General features: G+C 35.8%; 2 protein-coding genes across 2 annotated transcripts; one reads left to right on the top strand and one right to left on the bottom strand.

Moving 5' to 3' along the window:
• The first annotated feature begins 251 nt into the window (after positions 1–251).
• On the top strand, positions 252–25482 carry LOC149905794 (5-hydroxytryptamine receptor). The gene is made up of 5 exons (XM_090105465.1): positions 252–503; positions 22431–22505; positions 23149–23406; positions 23522–23765; positions 24368–25482. The coding sequence occupies exons 3-5, from the start codon at positions 23178–23180 to the stop codon at positions 25230–25232; spliced, it is 1338 nt and encodes a 445-aa protein (XP_089961591.1). The 5' UTR covers positions 252–503; positions 22431–22505; positions 23149–23177; the 3' UTR covers positions 25233–25482.
• LOC149905795 (uncharacterized) lies at positions 12319–13374 on the bottom strand. The gene has a single exon (XM_090105180.1). The coding sequence runs from the start codon at positions 13351–13353 to the stop codon at positions 12544–12546; it is 810 nt and encodes a 269-aa protein (XP_089961306.1). The 5' UTR covers positions 13354–13374; the 3' UTR covers positions 12319–12543.

Below are 25482 nucleotides of genomic sequence, written 5' to 3'. Positions count from 1 at the left end.
TATCGAATTGATTTATAATGCTATTTCTTGAAACTATCTAGATCGTATCTGTATTAGATTAGTGTTTAGCTGCGAGGATACAATAATCGCTCGTGAGAATTTGGGAGGTTTCGTGGTGACGTCAGAGGGGCGCGGGGCGGGCGAGTGGCGGGCGAGTGGCGCGCGCCGCGACACCAGCCCGGCGGCTGGCTATGCCTCTGCATCTACGGGCATATCTGTTGATCTGTTGCGCGCCGAGCGCGGAGGTCGCGCCACGATCGCGCCGCCCGCCCTCTACAGCGCGTAAACAAAACATAACGCGACCACGGACCTTGTGCACGGTCACGGCTAAGTCACCGCCTCTCATCATAACTTTCCTTGTGATTTTATTTCCTTGATATGTTTTGAGCGATCCGCGCCAGGGGTAAACGGCCCGACGAACGCCCACGGACAGTAGTAAATAGTGTCGTAACACCGCCGCCAGACTACTATCAGGGGATGCATCGTAAATGTACAGTAATTAGGTATGTAATGGTCACACATACTGAATGTCACTGATTTTTATCGCCTTGAAGTGAATTGATTTAATTTTATATTAACGCTGAAAATAGAAGTGAAGGTTTCTATTCATTTGGAAATTTATTTTCTAAACAAAATAAAGTTACACCCAAAATGATTAATTCATCTACCTATTATTAAAAAAAATATATTTTATAACTCATTTACATAGCAAATTAGCATTATAGGCCAAAGCTATTTTTTTAGCTTTTAAAGATATTATCGGACACAGAATACAATGAAATTAAAAAAAAAATGTAGAGCCCAATTGCAATGTTTAAGAGTTCTTTCGTCGTTGAGATTATACTTTCATTACACACATACGTACACATACTAACTTCACATAACTTTAGTTTTTAGCTCCCTGTCGATATAAATGACGTATTGAATGCAATTTATCTACAATCGCCCGCAGCTCGTACATGATTGCGAAATATGTTAAACCATTGGGACTCGCTCATCTTGATTGGAATCGATTAAATAAAAAATACATTGAAACATTCTAAAAGTAGCAAAAACTGTTAAAAAAATAACATTGTAATATGAATGAAATGCTAGTATGAAATCTCATAAAGTAAGTTCGCGTGAATAAGCGAAATTATAATCAATATGCCTATTCGCTGAAGGCTTTAATTTGACTCACCCTTAATTTAAAGGACGCTATTCAGATTGAAGCCTGTAATTAAAGTCGACTTACAAGGCTCTAAGTCTCTACGTTGAGATTACTGTCGATGGCTCCGGACCGAAATCCAGTCATTCTGAGGATTTGCCGTCTCTTGCATTTAAATGTTTTGCTAAACATAAATTTCAATTGGTGTTGTTTAGCCTACTACTGATTTGCAAAATTAATTGGGAAATCTAAAGTCAGATTATGGGGAAAGATGATTTTAATACAGAGCGTGAAAACGTGTTCAAATAAATCAATACATTTATTGGTTTTCAGCATATTGTGGTGACTTAAAAAATTGTTTTTTAATAAGACAATAATAAGATCCGTTTGCACAGAAGTAAAAAAATTGTACGATAAGTAAATAACATATATGCTATGACGTATAATTAGACATTGCTTATATAAGTCGGTAAGTAACAGCTATACAAAGATCGTCGCCCAAATATTTATTAATTACGAGAGTAAACGAAAAGCCTCCATAATGCTCAAGTGTTACTTACTTTCATAACAATGATAATTAATCTAAGAACTAATTCTAATAACGTCGTCTGCGAAGGCGAGCATGATTTATCGGCCCACTTGTTTGTTGTTTCACGCTCGCGAGGATTTTATGACATTGTATCTTGGGTAGGGAATCGTACAATTATTTTCGTGTTAAAATAAACGGACAACAAGGACAGCAAACAAGTACTATAAATGAAACTGCTGGTGTTATAATGTGGCTTCGAATGCGGATTCCAAAAAAGAAATATTTTAATGTGTATCAGATTAATACGCGTAGTGAAGTTTCTCGGAGTAGACGAACAAGATTCATATAAAAAATATAGATACATAATAATATTCCACATCATACCAGACATAACTAATTATAGGTACGTTAGATGCCTACTATCGTTCGCAACTTGATTTATTTACGAATTTAAAGTAGGTCAAACATTAGAGGTTCAGGCTTTATAATTAAATAGACGTGTTCCACAAAATATATAATTTCAGTATTCGTTTAAGTCTTTTTTTATGGTTGTGCACACAATTAAAAATCCATCTTTAGAAAAAACATGCCTCTTTAATCACGTTAATTGCACTTTTTCCTCTACGAACTGATATCTTTATACATATTTCGTAGCAGATTTGAACAACAGTTAGTATATTGTACATATTTTTTTGTAATTTTTTACAGTTTCAAAACCCGTTTTTAGTTAGTGTTCTTAAACTGGTGTTTTCAAACAAATTTATATGTCACAGTAAGTATGATTCTATGCACATGGTCACAAATTCACAATAGAGTTATATTATGAATTCTGTAATACTGTTTGCTACAGAGCCGTATAAAAAACGGCATATAAAATAGCCCGAGGTAATGTAATCAAATAAGAGGGACGGAAGGAATTGTATAATATCTACTATTAGTTATTTCCTTAGGCACATATTATATAGGTACCTACCTACCAAGCTTCATAATCTAAAAAAGCTAAAGAAAGCTCCGTTTATATTGCTACTTATTCTGATTAATATAAATAGTAAGATAATGCATAAAAGCTTATGTTGCTGATTGATGAATTAATAAATTTAACTCTTATGTTATTTTAAACCACGACATGATTGGCAAAGCGGTGTTAAGACCGCAAGCTCAAGTCGCTAGCTTCCAATATCGGAAATCTATTACACCGTATGTACTTATATAACCGCAAAAGCCGCTGTGAAACATGAGATTTGTTTTTACTTCACTTCGATATAATTCTATTATGTGGCTTCGTTTCGCCGATTCGCGTCAACGTAAACATACGAAATCTGACTTTGTACCTATGTTATAACAATAAAAGGAAACAATACAAGAATGATTCTAAATAATGCGTTTTATTTTTATAGAATACAATGGAACGAAACGGAGAGAGTACAAATTGACGGTAATAAAGCATCGTTTATTGATCAGGATATCGTTAAAGCTATTTGTAAACTTCTATTTAATTTCGTAATAGCAAGCTAAATCAAGCGAAGGTTCACGTACTATGGGGCTTGATATGCACTACCTACCTACATACAAAACCACAAATATATTATAATGCTTCATTATGATATGATTTAGGTACTATTGTTATTATTTTCTCTTTCTATAGAAAATTTTTAATTTAACGTTCTTGATATACATCTTTCTTATTGTATTTTGAACAAACACATTGCAACAGTCAAAGCAATATAGCCCTACATTCAACATTGTTTTAGAATTTAGATAACCTAAATAGGAAATAGGAATTGAGCAATCAAATTACAATTCGGAATCTAACTTCATGCTATAGTAACTAGTTGTATTTTATTTGACCATTTTAACGAGGTTTTTTACACATAGTAAACTACTGTTTCTCGGAAACTACAAACACTGAACGAAATTTAACGATAATTTCGAGGAATTTTAGTAACTGCATTCACTCACTGATTCCCATAGGATTTAAAAGTTAAATATTCGTATTTTATCACTTTAAAGTATCGCTTGTCTATAAAATAAATATAAATATAAAAGGAAATAAAAAATTTAATATGTCTGGCATTATTATCAGTAACGATGGTGAGTTGGGGCGAAAAATATGAGTTCACAATTTCTTTTTGGTTGTTGAGCCGAATTAAAATAATGCTACAGTTTGAAAGTAATATTCGAGGAAATTTTTGTCATTTGGGAACATTAAGATATTATGAATTCATTGGTATTAAATTTCAAATTGAATATCTATCAAAATTTACACTTTACAAACATCAAATAAATATATTGTTTTAAAAATATTGATATTGACTATGATTTTTTTTCTCTTTTCAGTGTTGTGTTTCTTATAATATTGTACCTACCTTTTTATACCGATATATACAAATACTTAACTCATAAAAAAATTCAGCAACAAATAGTACATTATATGTTAATCTCATCTCTATTAATAACGATCTCTATTAGTAATATAATAAATCATGGTAAAGGTCAATAATTTGCTAAAACAATTTAACAAGTGAGATTAGTTAACGGGTTAAGATTAATTGTCGCCAGGTGCTCTTGAACCTTTATTGTACAAAGTTAATATATTTAATTAATAATCAAGGCAAGGTTTGCAACGTTTGATCTGAAACTAAAAGGCTCTATAAATAGATGAATATTTAAATACTTAGGAAATTGTAAGGTGGGAACGGGCTCATTATTATTAAAATAACATAACAATTCCACGGACTGAAAATTATGTTTACAGCTTTTGAAAATTAAGTATGTAAGTATTTGACTTATTATCTTTTAAAATAATTTTACTTGTAATGTGCAGAAACAAACGCCTTATTATAGACAAAACATTTTAATAATGTTTTGTCTATATTTTTAAATTAATTTGATATGTTTTGTTTAATTATAATTTTATTAATTATATTCGAAAACAGTACGTACACACTGTGAGTACACATATATGTATTAAAATAGTTTTCATAGTTGACGTTTGCATCATGACGGTTTTGCGGTAAAATATCAATTTCGTGACATGAAGTTGAATTATTGTGCAATGAAGGTATTCATTCATCTGAAATATATACCCTACTATACCAAGTACTGGTTTAAATTATTAAAACACACATAATATCTCCATTTGTATTCGGGATCCCTTACAAAAATGATTCTCAACTCTGCCGAGATTTCTTGAACAATTGAAAGTCTTTACGTTAGAAACGTTCATAATATTATCTAATATTGTAATACTGTGATATTATATTGTGTAGGTACCTACCTTCTTTCAAATATTTTAAAATAGATATCATTCTTCATAATAACAAGTATGACCGCAATTATTGGGTACTTGAATTATATAATACATTAAACTCAATAAACTTCCATTCCAATTGGGAGATCCATTAATAAATTTCAAGTTAAATTTTATAATATTTTACCCTTAGATTACAAAATAAAAGAATTTTACCATAATGACGGATGTTGATGGAAACATTTTCGTCATCACATGAACGCTAACGTCGACCAACATGGATCGTGTGATTCAATAGCGCTTCAATATAATATGATAAACGGTTCTAGAAAATGAAACACTGAATAATTAACTATGAAAACTCTTAGTTGGAGTGTCGTTTAATTATCGTGTCTATTCTAATAGTTACTGTGAAATTATTTCAGTTGAAAATATGATTCGATATTATATAATTATTAATTTAGCTGAAATAAAAGAGAACTGCAAATGCTTTCAAACAAAGCCCGCTCAAGAGAGAACTACAGTCACAAAAGATTTATATCAATGTTTCAGAGCATTTATTGAACATATTCCCATCTTCAAGATAATATTTGCACATCATTGCTCGTACTCGTAAGTCGTAGCAGTAAATAAAACGCACTCACAATGAATCGCTATGTTTCAGCGCTCGCAAATACACGAAAACATAAAGCAGTTGTTATGTGTTAGTCAAAGTCTATACAAATTAATATTTTCGCTTACACTAGGTTCGTGAAAGCGTGATATATGAAGTGTAAAAAATTTATGACTACAGATTCCGGGACAAACGAATGGCCGACCGCGGAACGGTACATGAATCCATTTGAGCGCAAATACCGATCCAATTCTGGTTAGGTAATCCCGTCTAATCCACATTCACATTAAATATAGATGATGCTTGATGGCAAGAATATAGATCTATCATTGTGTCTAGCGTTAAATAAATATTAAAGCTGTGATCACAGATGTTATCTTGTTTAGTTTATGAAAGGCATTCATGGCAGATGGGATGTGAGATGGCGTGAATATAACTTGAGAATCTTACAGCACACGCATTTATTATTTAGTAACGCATATTGTGAAGGTATGGGCGATATGTTCCTGTTAGTGCTTTAGATAGTTTAGATAATTTAGGAGGCGTGGAATATAGTCTGGAAATATAATTTATGTTTTTCTCTTATATTTTTCTCTTATGTTTTTCTCTTATGTTCTTTTCGCAGTTTGAAAAATATTAAAATGTTAAGTCGTTATATTATTATTTTGTTTACAATCCTCCATCTTATTATATTTATCCGCGCCATATATTGCTTATAAACTCTAGTTTATGAATATTTAGATTTGGGCAATAATGTAGCAAACAAGGGCGGATCCAGCTTTAGTGCCAGGGGGGGGTCACATAGACGTGGTCAATTTTCAAAAGCTATATTTTGGTAATTTAATTTATACGTAGATTAAAAAAAAAATGGTCAAGTGCGAGTCGGATTTGCGAACCAAGAGTTCCGTACAAACATTTTTATATGTTTTAATATTAAATTTATGCTTTTTGCGATTTTTTGAAATAAAGATTAAATATCAAGATTCTGTGTTCACGGGAAGTACCCTGTAGGTTTTGATTCCTGGCAACACTTGCGAATGTTTATAAGCATGAAATGTATGTTTTAGCAATTTTTCCTCCATCTGTGCTGACATTGCTTTTAACCAAATTTCAGAACTCTGTGTTCACAGGAAGTAGTACAATACCTATAGATTTTGATTCCCTTGCGATAATGTCGAAATTTGCGATAATTTACGGCATAAATGGCTGTATCTTTTGATTGCGTTGGCTTATAAGTTTGATTTTTTCACAGCTATAAGGAACCGTAGATTTGAGTATTCGGTATGAATTTCAGATTGATACCTCCACGCGTTCCTGAGAAAAAGGGTCTTCACAGGCAGACAAACTTGAAAAATATATATTTTTTGCAATTATTCCTGTATCTGTACTATAAGATGTTGCTTTGTACCGAATTTCAAGATTCTGAGTTTACGGAAAGTACCCTGTAGGTTTTGAGTTTTGATTCCCTTGCGAATGTCGAAATTTGCGAAATTTTTCGGCATTTACGGCTGTATCTTCTGATTCGTTGACATATAAGTTTGATTTTATTAATGCGTAAAGGTATTTTAGACTTGAGTTTTTGATATGAATATCAAGTTAATACATGTCAGCGTTCATGAGTAACAGGGTTGTAAGTTAAAAAATTTTAAAAATATTTTTTTATATTATAATCTAAGGAAAAATTCATGCTTTTCGCAATTAGTAAACAAAGTCGTTGTCTCTGTGCCTATGTCCCTATGTATGATTAAATCTTTAAAACTATGAAACGAATTTCGATGCAGTTTTTTTAAAGATAGAGTGATTTAAGAGGAATAGTATATAATTTATAAGGTTTTAGAGAAAGCGGGCGAAGCCGCGGGCGTTAAGCTAGTCTGCGTTATAAGACGTTTGATTGTACTAAATTTCATGACTCTGTGTGCTCGGGAACTACCCTGTAGGTTTTGATTTCTTAGGGAGTGTCGAAAAATTTCAGCAATTACAGCTGCATCTTTTGATTGCGTTGGCTAAAACGTTTGAATTTTTCACAGCATCAAGGGACCGTAGACCGTAGGATTTCGACATTAGCAAGGGAATCAATACCTGCAGGGAGCACCCTGTCCCGTAAACACAGTCTTGAAATTGAGTAAAAAGTATCGTGTTATAGCACAGATGTAGTAATAACTGCGAAAACCCTAATTATTTAATTAAATTAAATAAAAATATATTTTTTTAATAATTTTCGACTTACAATCCCTTTACTCATGAACGTCTACATGTATTTAATTGATATTCACATCAGAACTCAGGTCTATAATAACTTAAATCTGTTATTTAATTCAAATTCTATGTCAACGCAATCTGAAGAATAAGCAATTAGAGCCGCATATTCTGTAATTCGCAACTACTTGCAAGGGAATCATCAATCAAAATTCAAAACCTACAACTTACAAGGTACTTCCCGTGAACACAGTCTTGAAATTTGGTTAAAAGCAACGACTTAAGCACTTACAAGCACAGATAAAGAAAAAAATCCTTGAAACAAAATTGTAAGATACAACATAATGAAAAAATATGTTTGCTCGGAGTCCTAGGTGCGTGAGTCCGACGCGCACTTGGCCGATTTTTTGTTGTAATTTAACTGTATTTTCTATTGTTCGTTTGAAAAAAAAATTTGCTATTTTATGTCTTATCCACGAACTGGGATATTTCGATATTTGAGGTTTTGTGTGAAAAGTGTAACAGCAAAAGTTGTAGAAAAAAAATTATTTGTATACAACTTTACCATTACACTTTTTTTATTTTTTTTTTAATCGAAAAACCTGTTATTTGTCCTTAAATTACGACCACAGGTCGACCCTAATAAATTTTTTCTATAATTTTTGTTATATTCTCTTCCGTTACCGTTTGTAATTGATTTCATTGTTCTATATTACTTTTATGTCTCAAAATTCAATAAAAACATCATATTGAACAGTATTAATTTGTTAATTTAAAAAAGTTAATATTATAGTTATTTAAAAGTTAATATCTTAATTCGTGGACCTAGCCCAGGGGGGGGTCATGACCCCGTGACCCCCCCCCCTGGATCCGCGCTTGGTAGCAAACTTAAATCTTATACTTTTATGTAACGCAATCTTTTTTTTTAATTATTTCAATCAGGTATTTGAGATTACCGCTGTAATAGATGGCACAACTATCTGTTTAACACCTAAGTTAAAACTTCAGCGTAACAGTGAAACAAGATAGAGTTTGGAATCAGTTTGTTTCTACTCCAATACTCTTAGCTTCAGGCGCAACGATGCGTAGCCCGGGACTCGAGCTCAGCAGAAAAGTTCGCGTGTGGTTGTATTACGCTTCACAGATTAGAACATTAATCGTTTCCATCGAAACTAGTGTGGAGTGCGTGATAATGGATATTAATTACACTAGGTACAGTACCTTTGGGTGATGCACAAATAACCACACACTCACAGTTTTAACGTTTATTACTCCACGTAGAAGGAGAGAGACAATTATCAGATACAAGCGACACTTTGGGCACGAAAATACAAGAACAAAAAAGACACTGACTAGATGCGCATTCGGTAACTAAGATCGAACTGTTAATTTTATAATTGTGTAGAAACTTGAAGAAATATTCCGATCTACCCGCTGGGACCGTGATAATTTCGTCGCGGCACGCATACTACGCGAATACCGCGACTCCGTCATAAAATAATAAATATTATAATTATTTTGTATGAGTGTAATGCATGTCTGTATTTTTTGTGTTTTGTGTAATGAATGTTTAGTGTTATAATTAAATACGAATATAAATATGAAATAAAATATTTAAATACATGTTGTGTGTAATATATACGTATGATAAAATACATACACTAAAATATCGTGTGTTAGCCACATCACTCCCCTCCAGAGACCGGGTTAAGGGCGATAAAAGTCTGGAAAGTGAACTCTCCTCCCAGAGCGAGTGGTATATGCCACAGGAGCACTGGGAAGAGGTAGGGGAGGATCGGGAGGTGGAAGAGCGGGAGAAGGAAGGATTTCAGTAGGAGACGAGAGTAAGTAGGCTGGCTTTAGGCGGTCTATGCTAACTGTCGTTGACTTTCCTTTTAATTTAATTTTGAAAAATTTGTGATCTCTTGAAATGACCTCATGTGGCCCTGTGTATGCGGGTTGTAAAGAGCCGCGCAGTGCGTCTTCCCTAAGGAATACGTGACCACATGAGGCTAAATCTTTGTAGATGAATATGTTTTTCTTACCATGATGTTGAGTTGGTACTGGCCGAATATTCCGGGCGAAATTTGTCAAGCGAGCTGATAAGTCAGTGATATCGGTAGTATAAGACGAAGTGTCGTGACCAAAAAATTCACCTGGTAGGCGAAGTGGTTCACCGAAAACCAGCTCAGCTGAGGAAGAGTGCAGACCCTCTTTTACAGCACTTCTTATGCCGAGAAGCACGAGAGGTAGTGTTTCTACCCAATTTGCGTCAGCGTGACAGGTAATTGCAGCTTTCAATTGTCTGTGGAAGCGCTCCACCAAGCCGTTGCACTGCGGGTGATATGCGGTTGTCTTACGGTGATCGAAACCGATAGACTTAGCGAGCTGCTGGAATAGGGCCGATTGAAATTGTGCACCGCGGTCGGTAACGACGTCGGTTGGACAACCATAACGGGCTACCCAGCAGGACACAAAAGCTTTCGCGACAGTTTCTGCGGTGATGTCGGTAAGTGGTACAGCTTCCGGCCATCGCGTGAAGCGATCGACGGCTGTTAGGCAATACCGATAATCACCGCAAGGTGGTAAAGGGCCGATTAGGTCTATATGAACATGTTTGAATCGCGCTGAAGGTAAAGCGAGCGTACCAATAGGTGACGCGACATGCCTGTTTACCTTCGAGCGCTGACAGGTCAAACATGCCTTAGACCATTCGCGGCAGTCCTTCCGCATTAACGGCCAGACAAACCTCTGTGCAACGAGCTTGGCTGATGTATTTGCGCCTGGGTGACTCAATGAGTGCAGACAATTGAAAACCTGCTGACGCAGTTGTGTAGGGACGAAAGGTCTGGGAGTCGGCGTACTGACGTCGCAGTACAGTGGAGTACGACTTCCAGGTACATTCATCCGTTTTAGGCGAAGAGATGATTCACCTGTGAGATGCGCAGTGAGCTCAGGATCTGTAGCTTGCAACCTTGCCATCTCTTCTAGATCGACCGGCCTCTGCAGTTCACATACGCGCGATAAAGTATCAGCGACGACATTATTTGCACCTGATATGTGCTGTATGTCGGTTGTGAACTGCGAGATGTAGTCGAGGTGTCTATACTGACGCGGCGTGCAGTTACTTTTCCTCTCGTGGAAAGCGTAACATAACGGCTTGTGGTCAGTATAGATCGTGAAGTGGTTGGCCTCTAGCATGTGTCGGAAGTACCTTATGCTCTCGTAGATGGCAAGGAGCTCTCGATCGTATGGAGAATACTTCACCTGTGACGGGCTCAACTTGCGCGAGAAGAATGCGAGCGGCTGCCAATCATCGTCCACCAGCTGTTGTAGGACTCCACCTATCGCTGTATCTGAAGCGTCAGTGACGAGTCCTAATTTAGCTTCACTGGCAGGATGAGCGAGGAGTGCAGCTTCGCAGAGGTTTTTCTTGCAGGCTTGAAATGATTGCAGCGAATTTCCTTCTATGACCACGGGATGAGAACCTTTGACAGAACCTACGAGCAAAGCGTTTAAAGGTGCTTGAATTTGGGCAGCATTGGGCAAGAAACGTCGATAAAAATTAACCATGCCCAAGAATCTTCGAAGCTCTCGAACAGTTCTTGGGACAGGAAAATCGGCGATGGCTTGCACCTTGCTGTCCAAAGGTTTGGTTCCCTTTTCAGAGATTTCGTAGCCTAGAAATGTTACCTTAGGAGCGCCGAAGACACACTTGGCTGTGTTAATAAGAACACCATAATCTCTCATACGGGTAAAGAGTTGGCGCAGGTGGTCTTCGTGCTCTTGTGCTGATCTGCTGAATATCAGGAAGTCATCAAGATAAGGATAACAGAAATCTAGGCCTCGCGTCAACTCATCGACAAATCTCTGAAAAGTTTGACCTGCGTTGCGAAGTCCGAAGGTCATAAAAGGAAATTCGTACAAACCGAAGGGTGTGGTGATCGCTGTCTTCGGGATATCGCCTTCAAAAACAGGAATCTGGTTGTAGGCCTTAACTAAATCGATGACAGAGAAGATAGTACAACCAGACAGACAGTGTGAAAAGTCCTGTATGTGCCTGATCGGATACTTATCTGGTATCGTTCTTGCGTTGAGAAGTCTGTAGTCGCCGCATGGACGCCATCCATTGTCCTTCTTCGATGCGAGGTGAAGCGGAGACGACCACGGGCTGTCAGATGGACGGGCTGTCCCGTTAGCTATCATAGCCTCGAATTCCTGCTTTGCTATTTTGAGTTTGTCAGGAGCCAAACGCCTAGGAGAACAGGAGACAGGAGGGCCAGGAGTTGTGCGAATGTGGTGTGTAGTGTTGTGTTTGACAATACCTGGAGTACCAGCGGGGCGTGTTAGTTCCGGGTATTGCGCTAAAATTTTATGATAATTACTATCACCACCAGTTACAACCTTAACACTAGAAATATTACAATTAATCATATTACAATTTATTGCTGAGCTGCTGACATTGGTTAAGCCATCGATCAATTGTTTTTTACTTACGTCAACAATAATTCGGTAGTGTGAAAGAAAATCTACACCAATAATAGCTTTAGTGACGTCAGCTACAACAAAACGCCATGGAAAGACGCGACGTAAGCCTAAGTTGAGATTTAACTGAATGTAACCGTAAGTATCGATGACAGAACCATTGGCAGCACACAGTTGGTAATTAGTTTTACATCGTTTTTCAGACACAGCAGTTATAGGGAAAACACAAATATCACTACCGGTATCTATTAGATATTCGACATTAAGAGTGGGGTCTGTTATGAAAAGACGACTTGGGGAATTGGGGCAGTCGTTGGTCGCCATCACTGACTGCCGTGTGCATTTCCCGATGCCTTGAAGTCGCATGGCTTAACGCATCTGTTGGCCTTTGTGCCATGTTTATTGTGATACCAGCAGATAGGGTAACGCCGGTAATTAGAGTGGGACCGTCGAGAAGAAGACCGTGGGCGATGATGTGGAGATTGGCCTCTGCGCTCGCGAGGACGGGACCGGGAACTGCTTACTTGAGCGGACAGCGCGCTCACCTGGCGCGTCAGCTCCGCCACCTGGCGTGCCAACTCGTCCATAGGTGATGAAGATGCAGAAGCCGCCGCAACATGAGTGGTAGGAGCCGCGATGTCATTCACGCGATCAGCTAACTCGGCCAGAGCGTCCAGGGATAGCGTAGGCTGTGACGCCACGATCGGCTGCAATCCAGCAGGTAGTCGGCTGGTCCAGATTGTTTTCAAAAAATCTTTTGGGATTTCAGGACCAGCTAGATGCTGCAAATGCCGCAGAAATTGAGACGGCTTGCGTAGTCCCAGCTGCTCGTGCATCAACAGCTGTTTCACTTTATTATCTCTAGACACGGATAATCTTTTTATTAATTCCGATTTTAATTTAATATAATCAGCAGGGCCGGTAAGGATGTCTTCGACCTCGACCGCATACTGTCGATCTAATATGGCCAGAATGTGATAAAACTTGGTAGCATTGTCAGTAATGTTCATAATAGCAAATTGTCCTTCGACTTGTGCAAACCATATTGCAGGTTTTTCAGGCCAGAAAGGTGGGATCCGTAAATTAATGGATGGTTGCTGGGCGGGCGACACGTGCGGCGGTCGTTCCGCCATTTTGACGCACCTTCGCGGTTGAGTATTAACTCCATCAGCGTTTTCGGAATCACGTCGGGGTCACCAATTTGTGGAGTGCGTGATAATGCACCCCACACTAGCAGATATACGAATGCAAACAAATAACTTTCATTCTCAGAATACTACTTATATGAACTTTTTCATTCATGCACGGACACCTTGATTTATATATTTAGAGCTTTAATTAGTTTTAGTCATTGTTTTGAAATCTAATACTAAAATATAGGCTAAAGAGTGGCTTACAAAATGCAAAAACTTGTAAATTGTGGGCACAGCGTAAATAGTTTAGTCATCGTAAAAATATCAACTCTAGATATACCTATGTACCTAGTCCATGCAGTGTAATTAATTTGCGAAGTGTAAAAACAGAGTAGTGAAATATAGTTTCAACTCTTCTTAGAATTACAGAAATATTTTCAAACGTTTGAAAATTACGTAGTTTGTCATGTGGGCTCGTGGAGAAAACAGGTGACTCAGTTCTCGTAGGTGGAGCGGGCCTGGAGCCGTTAACATATGAGCCGATGTAGTTGCAAATGGCTCTATTTTGAAATCGTATTGGTTTATATATTTTGTAAGTTTGGCTCGGAGCTCTATTTCCTTAGTTTAATGTGTAGACGTTGTATGTAGTTAAATGGCACACTATATAAACAGGCAATAAAATATTCAGTGAATGCAATTTTCTGTCGCCATATATTACAGTAAATTTTTATGTTACTCTCTTTCAATACAGACAATTCGTAAATCGTAATCTTAATTAAAATGTTTACTTTTTCTTTCGATAATATTTCACCAAAGTAGTATAAACGTTTACCTATTTAACTGGTGCGCATAATTATTATTTTAGCATACATTTATTTGAAATATTTGCAAATTTTAGAATATACATAATACAACATTGAAATACAGATAATAATATAATGGATTAATATCCATTTACGGTAATGAAATGATTGATTAACAGTTACGCTCGAGTTGCGCCGATACAAGTAAATTGCTCTCAATAACTCAGTGTTTCCACTTCGATATGCAACTGATGAATAAGTTTACTCGAGCTGCAGTTAAATTAAGCTATTAGCGTTTCATTGTTTGTGAGCTGAACTGTCTCTTTTAAATGTATTTGAATTGTTCAATACAGTTTGGAAAAACTGTTTTTATTGGTGTATAGATAGAGTTAAAAAAACTACTACCTACATTAAACTATGTACTAATATTCTAGCCTTCTAGGTCATAATCTCTCTGTATAACAAATTCAGGCGCAATAAATACAAAAGACAAATGAAAATATTCGTATACTTATTTTTGTTTATACCTTTTTGTAGCGTACGCCATACAGTAAACATTTTTAAGTGCTTTTGTAAATCATCACCTTATCTTATTGAACAACAACCATTTTGAAGTTTGCTCTCTAAGGCATTATCAGCAATATTGTTTTAACTTTGGTGTTACGAAACTCGAAGAAAAACAAAGTCCAGAATGTCCTTGACACAATATGTTTTACAATTTGTTATTGTATATAGTAGTTATATTGTTCGTAAACTTTAGGAATATCATATCTGGTTAGCACTGGATATTGTTCAGTGTTCTGTAAATTGTTCTCTACTAAAAAATATTCGGCTGAGGTATTAGAAATGCCCGAACCAATATTGATTTATTTAGTTACGTGGCTGACTGAATGTGTTTGCCTTGTTTCTATTTTCTATATTTTAATTTTGATATCATGTAATATCGTTGTTACCTAAGCACATATGAATAACTCAAATTTAAAAGTATATAACAAACAGTCTATTTCTACACTTTTTTTTTGATTTCAATATTTTATGCTCTACGTAAAAGCTACGTCATAAGCTTATTTCAAAATTAATGCGAAGTTGCAGTGCTCTTAACTAGCAGGGTTTTTCTTTGCCTTTTAATTTGTTTCCTCAAATCAGTGGCAGTGCAGAGTGAACAACTATCTTTCTATCTTAGATGTTTTCATTTTGCTCTACATCAAACATATGCACAGCGGAAATGCACATAGCTACCAATATACCATTATTTATCTTGAGTCAAATTAAATTAACTAACTTTAATTAGCGGAGAGAAACTCATTAAAGCCACTACTAAGATTAAATGCGCTTGAAAATGATCTTTATTCGTGCCGGAAAAGCTCAGTATAGTATTACAGGAAAGGAGCTTACGGAAACATTCTACTTTCCACCATCGTGACACCGGACGCGGCGCTTCCTACTCCGTAATTCATATTCAGCACTGCAGAACTATTGCCAGCATATTACCATACCATTGCTGATATAACGGAAATACTAACCAAATAATAAATGGTCAAAATGCGAACGTCAGTATTGCACGCATTCATTTTTTGAAATTATTCGCGGATGAATATCTATATCTCTATTTATATCTTTATATCTCTATCTATATTTTTGTCCAATTTGATCCTTAAGTGAGGTATCTTTCTATATCTACGTTAAAAAAATCAAGATAATATGGAATCGATGAAGTAGTGGATGGCGATTTATACAATTGAAAGTTTAGCGCGGAACAAAGATAATCCAAACAAAGCCTTTGATAAAATGTAACTTCCTATTACTATTCCTTATTATTTAAGAGGATTAATAGTACTTGTTTGATTAAAAATCTAAAAATCCATGTCTTAATTAAAAATCCTTGCTTCCCAAAGGAAGGGCAAAGAATAATGCAAGAAAGGACGAGTTTGCGAACACAAACGAGTAAAGAAAAATAGATCAATGTCAATACCAATCTCTCTGCGACTTTAAAAAGATTTCTTTATATCTAAAGATTTAGATCCGGATCTCTTTAATGTAAACCCTTGCAAGCGAACCATTAAACCGTGAAGACTGTCGTTTTATTTTATTTTTCTTGTCAAAATATACGTTAAATCATTCAATACTTTTTCGCAATTTTATCGAAACTTGATGATCGAAATGATTAAGAATAGAAACCAGATAACTAAACTAATACATATTTATATAGCAAACATTAGAAATACCGTATATAAACAATATGCCATGTATTCATTAATTAATATAATCGGATCTATATGTTTGGGACTAACCAACAATTACTGAATATTTCGCTTGATTTCGCTTTTATCTGAGCTTTATGAGATCCAATCAAAAACCTAACCAAAATAAAAGGTCTACAACGACTGTTATACATTATTAAACATATATACAAAAGAGCTTTTAATATAGGCTTTTATTATTTAATTGTTTGTTTATAGAAGTTTTAGTATTATTATCGATTGTAGGACTATAGTTGATCATTTGGAAATTGACGAACATTTTAATAAAGACTCGATATTTGAGTATTAGGGACGATTGATTAGATAAACTTTTGTTTTATTCTATAATTGTTGCAAGTGTGGTCAATTTGTAAAACCGGCACCGTATTTTGTAAAAAATACATAAATATTATGTTAGCTATAAAATTTTGTCTATCATCTATCGTTTTATATTCGTTTAGTGAAATATTGTATGTACCTAGTTCGCAACTGATGCAAAGCCAGATTTGAAACTAGGAGACAATAAAACTAATCCCAACATCGAAATCGGATAACCAACTCACGTTAAAATAATACATTACTATCACAATAATATTTTTGCATATAACATCGTTATTCGTTAACGAGTTTGCACAGAAGCTATAAATCGTCTAAATCATCAAACTGGACGTGTAGTGTTCGTGTTATTTCCCATCCAGAACTGATAGCATATTTACATTTAACGAGATTTATGGATATAGCTGCACTAGACCTATCACATGCAAGTTGTATTTGCTTTGTATTTGTCGTAAGTGGTAATCACTTTTGTGTTTTCCCATGCTTATTTGATATAAGATTGAAAATTAATATTGTAGCGATACACTGTTTTCGCCATACACCATATGTCTCATATCCGTGTTCAGGGTCTGTAAAAAATATTTGAAAAGGGTTCTTGGCATATGGTTACTTGGAACTATAGCAACTGGTGTCTGATATCCTTTCAACCAACATCGACCGAGATTAAAAGTTATATTTTCTGTTCATATGTAACTTCTATAAATATTTAACATTTTCGTCATGTTATGATACTCATAAACAATTCAGTCAATATGTTAACATCTATCAAAACATCAATCGAATATGAATGACTGAAATGTGTAAAAGGGTTTTTATTTAGCTTTTTATATTTAAATTTCAGTAACTAGGGCTTTTATTTAATCATTATATCAGTCTATAATCTATTCCTGAATAACTGCGTTACCGTCACGTCGATTTTGCATTTGTATTGATGACATGAAACCATTAGCTTTCAGCGTTTCAAACATGAACCAACGCTAATGAGCACTAACCTACATCGTCTTTATTTAATGGCTGCGTCATTAATGCTAAACACGTATTTATAAATAAATGACATCTATGATAGTTCTACCACTTCCCTGATGAGTTATTCAAACAATGAAATTCGTGTTATACATTTTATTTCTCTATGTTCTCCATTGTGAGTGTTTTATGTGATGTAACAAAGTCCGCAAGTAATTAAAACTATTGTTTTACAATCATTTGAAGTAGGTATAATACTTATAATGCACTCTACATTATAAGTATAACGTTTAAAATTTATAAATAACCCTGCAATGGCCATGGTATATTTAGACGCCAGAAAATACGTCGAAGCTGTTAATACTTATTATAGTCTATTGTGTTGTGTATGGAATATTCTTTACAATTCAGAAAGCAGTCGGTCGTTAGCGAGAAAAGTTCAGTGTACCTATTGAAGATACAGTATTGTGTAAGTACCTACGTGAACGATCTACGAATTGACACCTTGGCCACGGACACCGGCGGCGCGACCGACGGCGCGACGGGCGGCGCGGCAATTCGCGCGGCGCGGTAAGCATGCCACGGGCAGTTGCGTTCGCCGCCGCGACCAGTGTAGACGAGGAGACGAGATGGCTTTATCAAAGTTAGCACGACGTTGTTTGGAGAGTAGCAGCTTTTTTGCTCAAGATTTAATGTTTGGAAGATATAGTGGAGTACACGAATTAAATAGAAATCGTGTTACAGACGGAGAATTCCACCAAAAATATGAAAAATATAGGCATGATGAAAAATTATGTTGCGGGTGGCTAGACTTCCAAATAGCTGGTCTAGCTAGAATTTCTGCAATAAAAGCTTCCGTCTCCATTTTCGCGAAAAAAAAACAAACTATTTTAAATTAAGTTCGCTCCGGGAGTAGTCGCCGCGTCTGCCGCTCGACTCCGTGGCCTGCGCCGTAATAACTCATACATTTGTTTCGATCGCTAGTCGTGCCGCGCGATTCGCTCGGGGAAATTCGCCGGTCGTCTCGCTGGTCGCCGTTGCGCGTGGCATGCCCAGTACATTTCCATACATTTGATTCATTCGCAAGACGCGCCGCCAGTCGCGCCGCGCGAATTTTCGCTATAGCGAATTGTCCGTGGCCAGCACGTTAAGCTGCGAGCGCTGAACCGGTGCCATGCTGTTTCGTTTATTTTCATACTAATTGCACATCGAAAGTGACAGATATTTGATTTTGTTCGAATATATATTTTACAGCTACGAATATTGTTTTAAAATGTATGAAACGTTATTCATGCATGTATCGCAACCAACATCGCAACGCTGGCCGTGTGGAAAAATGTAGGTATAGATAGTGACAATGATTTATTCTGTAGATATTAATGATGGTTTTATACTGTGGTAAAGTATACGAATAAAAATGTAGGAAAAGTCCATTGGTTCATGTTTTTATAGTGGACGTGGAAAAGAAAGTTATTGTAATTTATGTGGAGTTTTTCTGTGTAGCAAGTCATATATTCGTAAGTAAAATCATCAAAACAATTAGGTACCTGAATATGCTTATTGCTTTCAAAATAGGAAACATTAATAATATCTACGTACAAATGCAAAACCACATACATTGCACCATTCAAATTTCAATACGCATAAGGTAGTGTAGGTAGAGGCTGTATAACTTACTTAATCGTGGTAGTAGTAGGTAATTTGACTTTTTATTGAATACCTCGACATTGGTGATTGGTCTCGTGCAAAGTTGAAGAAACAATCTACCCTAATGGCCACCATTCACAAGCGCGCCCATCCGCTGGATTTGTAGCTGGTGACTAGTCCGCGGTCCAATCTGCGTGTGAAGAGTGGGGAAAGGCAGTGATTTCGGTTTTTTGTTTTAAAGTTTTTATTATTTTCACTATATAACTGAAAATAAACTTTTTCTTATATTTCTGTATTAAAAAACGTTTTACTAACAACTGCTAAATTATCGGATAATAGGTATAATAAGGGTTATAAATTATTCTACGTAAAAATCCTTATTATTTTTTGCTTATATTTATGGTTTATTATAATATTATGAACACGTGTATGAGGGAATCACGGTAATAATACAATGTTTTTCTGATTTATTATTCTAAGATTAGCATCGACACCCTTCGCAATATGTTAATTTTCTTTTTTAGTGCCTTTCAAGATAAAGTAATAATATATTTTACAGCTTCTAGTGTATCACGATTTACATATGAAATGCGTTGCCGGTAGCTCTTTTTTGTGCCGTTTCATTATCTGTTTTATTTTACCTAATGGAGAAATATTTTTCCTTTTCTACGCTCAAAGTTGTGAATAAGTTTATGATAAAGTGTGACTTACGATGATTTTATTTAATAAAGTTTTGTATGGTATATAAAGTATTATTATTTAATAGGTGCTAAATCAAGGAAAATTATTATTATATCTTTTCTCTTCCAAGAATGATAACATAAACATGTAAAATGTCTAATCTTATAGTTGTTCTTTACTTATTTCGCTATTCTATTATGTTAACCCTTAAAATAAATGAATAACCGTTTCCAAGAATAAAATATTTCTTAAATATTTATCATCTAAGAACAATTGTTCAAAGCTAGAACAAAACAGATACCGTGTTGATGGCATTCCTTTGAGAGCAATAGAGGTCGCGGAAAGAATCTAAGATAAATAAAATCACACTGCGCTACCGAGTTCTACAGCCATAACAGTAAACGATGAACACAAATATTATTCCATGTATGTCTTTGTGAACGGCTTAGTTGTTAAATAAATAAACTAGTGCTTGATTTAGAATCTAGATGATATCACAATGATGTATATTTGACTCGACAACACACGCAAGAAAATGAAATATGAATGTATGAAGTACAGATAATATATTACTAAATTATTACTAATGTACATACTTCGTCATTATAACGAATGAATAGTTATAAGTAAAATAACCTACGATAAATAATTAATAGTTTGATAACAAACAATTTATATTTTGATTAAGAAAATAATTTTACTTTATTTAACTTGATGGGCTTAATTCGTTTGAGTGAGTTTTTAATGAGGTTGAAATTATTATATCTACTTTGATGTTATTTGTTAAATAAATTTAAATATGATTTGTGGCTGTAAATTAATTATAATTTTACATTTTAGACTAAAAAGGGGTACGGTTAATTGATTTAACTCTCCCTTTTTTAATTGCTGATGGAAATAAATCTGAAACGCAGAGCTTCCGTGTGTATTTATATTCACTTTTGAAAAATATTAAACGACCCTTATAAATCATTCCAAGTGGAAATATAAATGGTAAATTATACCCAATTAGTCGTTGAAAATTTCAGAATGCACAATACCTTATGGGCCTTTACATAAAACGCTTACCTTTGAAATACGAAATAATAAAAACGAGTTCTCTAAACGTAGTCAATTGAGTTGTGATCTCAATATCATTTTTTATTTTGTTTTTATTTTATTAACCTTATACTTCTTATATTTGTAGGTATGTTAGGTATGTTTAAGGGGTTGCATTCTAATGGTGAAGGTTGAATAAATGTAATTAGTTGAGGAACAATAGTTTGGACTATTAATTACACTTTACCCACTACAACAATTAATGTTCAAAATCTAATTAATTATTGTTTCTTATGCGAACCCATTTCAATATTCCGAAACGATTCAACAAGAAAAAACTCGGAAAATTCAATTTCAGCACTTAATAGAATAAACCTTTTGATTAAAAGCGATTACCGGTTGCTTTGGAAGTCTTCTAGGTACCTAAATAAAAAAGGTATTTCATTTAATATCAATCCGATTTACTTTTATTACTTTTACGTAATTAATAATCTTAACACCAATCACACGTAGATCTCAAGATATTTTACAAATACGATTCGATGTGTACATTATGCCGTGAAAGAAAATTGAGGTAATATATAAACACACAGAATAAAATATACAGGCTTACTTTCTGTTATTCTGTATGTTTACTGAATGTTTTAATGATAAACAAAAAAGATTATCGAACAAATGTATTTTTTATCATAAAAGTATTTTTTCTATTGTTATTTCCTACTGAATATCTCTTAATTTATGTTTACGCAAATATTATTCCAGAGTTTCGACTTCGCTAATTCAGTTGACATTGTAGTCTGTTTAAACAGGAATCTTTGGATTTATTTTGTCATTTTATAGTTAAGAGAAAAGACGTCTTACATAATTCAGTCACGTACTCAGCGTCATTGCTTGAAGAGTTTTTCATGAAAGTACGAGATTTCGTATAACTAGATATTACTAGTTAACTGTTAAGAGAATCAAATTTCAAAGTGAAATTTGAATAACTATAGGTATACACAATACTACGAGATCTAGGTACTCTGTGTTGTATGTGTAGGCATCTCATTTTTATTTGCATATAGATAAATATGCTTGTAGAATATTTTGCATTGCGGATTAAAATCTATGCCATTATTCTATATCTTCAACCCCAATCAATGGAAAATTTTTAAACATCTTCTAAAATAACACAACAATTATGTGTTATTTCTATAAAAAGCTTTTTAAAAAATATTATAATCCCTACTCTACTACTACGAAAACTATGGAGTCCACAAGTGAAAACATAAATTTTCGTAGGTTACCCATTATTATCGTATTATTTTTCACGATTCACAATTTCATTAGGTTACAATTACCGTTATAATTAACAGGCATTTTGTTTCAGGATATACTGTCCACGATAATTACTGAACTATGGTGAAACAAGCGTTGGATTTCTCACGAAAATATGACACTGACTGTAAGTATAGGTACTGTTAATTACTTAATGATAAAACATATAAATTTATGTATTAATAGATAAGTAGGTAAACCTTAACTAATTCATATGCGTGATTTATAACTGATTAATAAATCCAAATAGACAAGAATCGAACTAGCAGATATCGATATGTATAAGTATGATAATAAAACTGCGTTATTCATGAGTGCCCGCTCTATAAACCTTGTAAGTATTGGATGTTCAAAAAGGTTTTATACCTTTACCACGACGAAAGTTAAAACTATTTTCGGTAATGGAATATCGCTGTACCGATATTCTCTTTAACACATTATCGACACACTGAACAGAGTGAACCTCTAGCAGTAAATCGGCGCACCTATAGTATTATGCTAATGTCTTTTTTATCCCTCCTTTGATCCGCCCTGGTAAATCTAACTATCTCGTAAATAACTCTCGCAATACAAGGGTGGGAAATTTAGCAGCGTTTTTAAAAGGGTTTATCGAGTCGATCTCTCTACGGTGGATTTTGCGTCAAAGAATATCATTTATATACAGCAAAATCAAAACAAAAAATATATCAAGGAAACATCCATGTCACATTTTCGCGTATGGTGTGCGAATTTGTATGTATGATATTAAACGAAGATTTTCTTATCTCAAGTCACATTCGTGGACCACCGGTGAGAAAGCATGGAGGGCGCGGATGGCAGCGACGACCTACTGCAGTGGGAAGCGCTTTACCTACAGCTGCCGGCACACAATTCCTCCAACACCACCGAGTGGGTCCCCGCATGGAACGTCAGCGAGTCCAACAGGACCTGGTGGGACTCGTCCGCGCCCTTCGACTCCCCTGCAGCGCTATTGCGGGCAGCCGTCAAAGCAGTTGTATTGGGGCTGCTTATTTTGGCAACTGTAGTCGGTACGTATCTTAAATGTATTCGATAATTATTAATTATGCGAGTACTGAGTAGGTATATTCTTTAAAATTCTATAAAAATTGAAACAACTTGTTAACGTATTCGCCATTGTTGCAGGTAATGTGTTCGTAATAGCAGCAATATTGCTTGAAAGACACTTAAGAAGTGCCGCAAACCAGCTCATTCTCTCCTTGGCTGTTGCGGACTTGTTGGTGGCTTGTCTGGTGATGCCGCTCGGTGCGGTGTACGAGGTGGCGCAGCGGTGGACCCTCGGCCCGGAGCTCTGTGATATGTGGACGTCGGGTGATGTCCTGTGCTGTACGGCATCTATACTTCATCTTGTCGCTATAGCACTCGATAGGTTTGTAAACTAGAAGGAATTTTATACTTGAATGTAATAATAAATTGGCAGTGCAATTCAAATTTTAAATATTAAAATCCAACATTTTTAGACGCATAATTCATATATTATGATAAAAAATAATACTTAAAGCATTAGAAAAAATATGCTAGCTTTTAATGTCCCAATGGATCTTTATTGAGGTTCATTTTCCCCTAGCGCTATAATTGCTTATTGAGGATATTAATGGAAAGTGAATACAAAGCCAATCCGAAATGATTATTGTTTCTCCATTTACCCATACTCCAAATCCCAGAGCTCACGATTTTGCATTTTAGATTTAATCTAATACTTAAATAAATAATTGAGCCATGCAACAATAATATTAAGTATCTCCCGATTTATGGAATCTGACCACCTGACATAGATCGTTTTCCTTGATTAACTAATCACCCAATTTTACTGTGACTTTTTTAATTTTTATTTCTAACTATAAAATATGACTTTTTTTATGATTTACAAATGACACAATAATTATTGTAACATATTGAATTATTATTACGATGATATGATACTTATATTGAGTATCAATAAACAAGTAACATAATATTTTTCCTTCGTAGATACTGGGCTGTGACAAATATAGACTACATCCATGCAAGGACAGGACGACGGATAGGTTACATGATCGCTTGTGTTTGGATCGCCAGCTTCTTGGTATGTATTGCACCTCTTCTCGGATGGAAAGATCCAGATTGGAATCGTCGAGTTTCAGAAGATTTGCGGTGCGTAGTTAGCCAAGATGTCGGATACCAAATATTTGCGACAATGTCCTCTTTCTACGTGCCAGTACTAGTTATATTAATTTTGTACTGGCGAATATACCAGACGGCCAGAAAAAGAATACGAAGGCGGCACGGCGCGACCGCTAGAGGTGGCGTGGGGCCGCCACCCGTACCCGCGGGCGGGGCGTTGGTGGCGGCCGGCGGGAGCGGCGGAATCGCTGCAGCTGTTGTGGCGGTCATCGGGCGACCTTTACCTACGATATCAGAGACCACGACGACTGGAATGACAACTGTTTCATCCAATAACACAAGCCCAGAAAAACAGTCGTGCGCGAACGGGCTTGAACCAGATCCCCCTACGACGGGGTACAGCGCAGTCGCCGCTGCCTATTATCCTACATTAGTGAGACGTAAACCAAAGGAAGCCGCGGACTCTAAGAGAGAGAGGAAAGCGGCAAAGACATTAGCAATAATAACCGGCGCGTTTGTAGCGTGCTGGCTTCCATTTTTCGTGTTAGCTATATTAGTGCCGACGTGCGATTGTGAGGTGAGCCCGGTGCTGACGTCTCTGTCGCTGTGGCTGGGCTACTTCAACTCGACGCTGAACCCCGTAATATACACCGTGTTCAGCCCGGAGTTCAGGCACGCGTTTCAACGGTTGCTGTGCGGCCGCCGGGTGCGGCGCCGCCGGCCTCCGCCCTAGCTGTAGGATTGTACTCGTAAACGTGTCCCTAGAGCCTTCGCCCCAACCCGACTGACCTCGTTAGCTCGATACATTATGTTGTCTTGTTACATTTTCAGAGATATATTTACACCCCATTTATTTTTTGTACGTGATAAATGTGAATACTTATTTAGAAATAGATTAAAATACCTTTAAGTAATAATAAATATACATTATAATTTATTCAAATACACATCCTATCGTTGTAAGATATTATAAGTACAATAGA

This window comes from Colias eurytheme, chromosome 9, assembly GCF_061535395.1.
Source record: "Colias eurytheme isolate Ceu_HAF_F1 chromosome 9, ilColEury1 Martin Lab GWU primary, whole genome shotgun sequence".
Taxonomy (NCBI): domain Eukaryota; kingdom Metazoa; phylum Arthropoda; class Insecta; order Lepidoptera; family Pieridae; genus Colias; species Colias eurytheme.
Note: the sequence above shows the minus strand (reverse complement) of the source record. Positions and strands in the feature narration are given on the sequence as shown.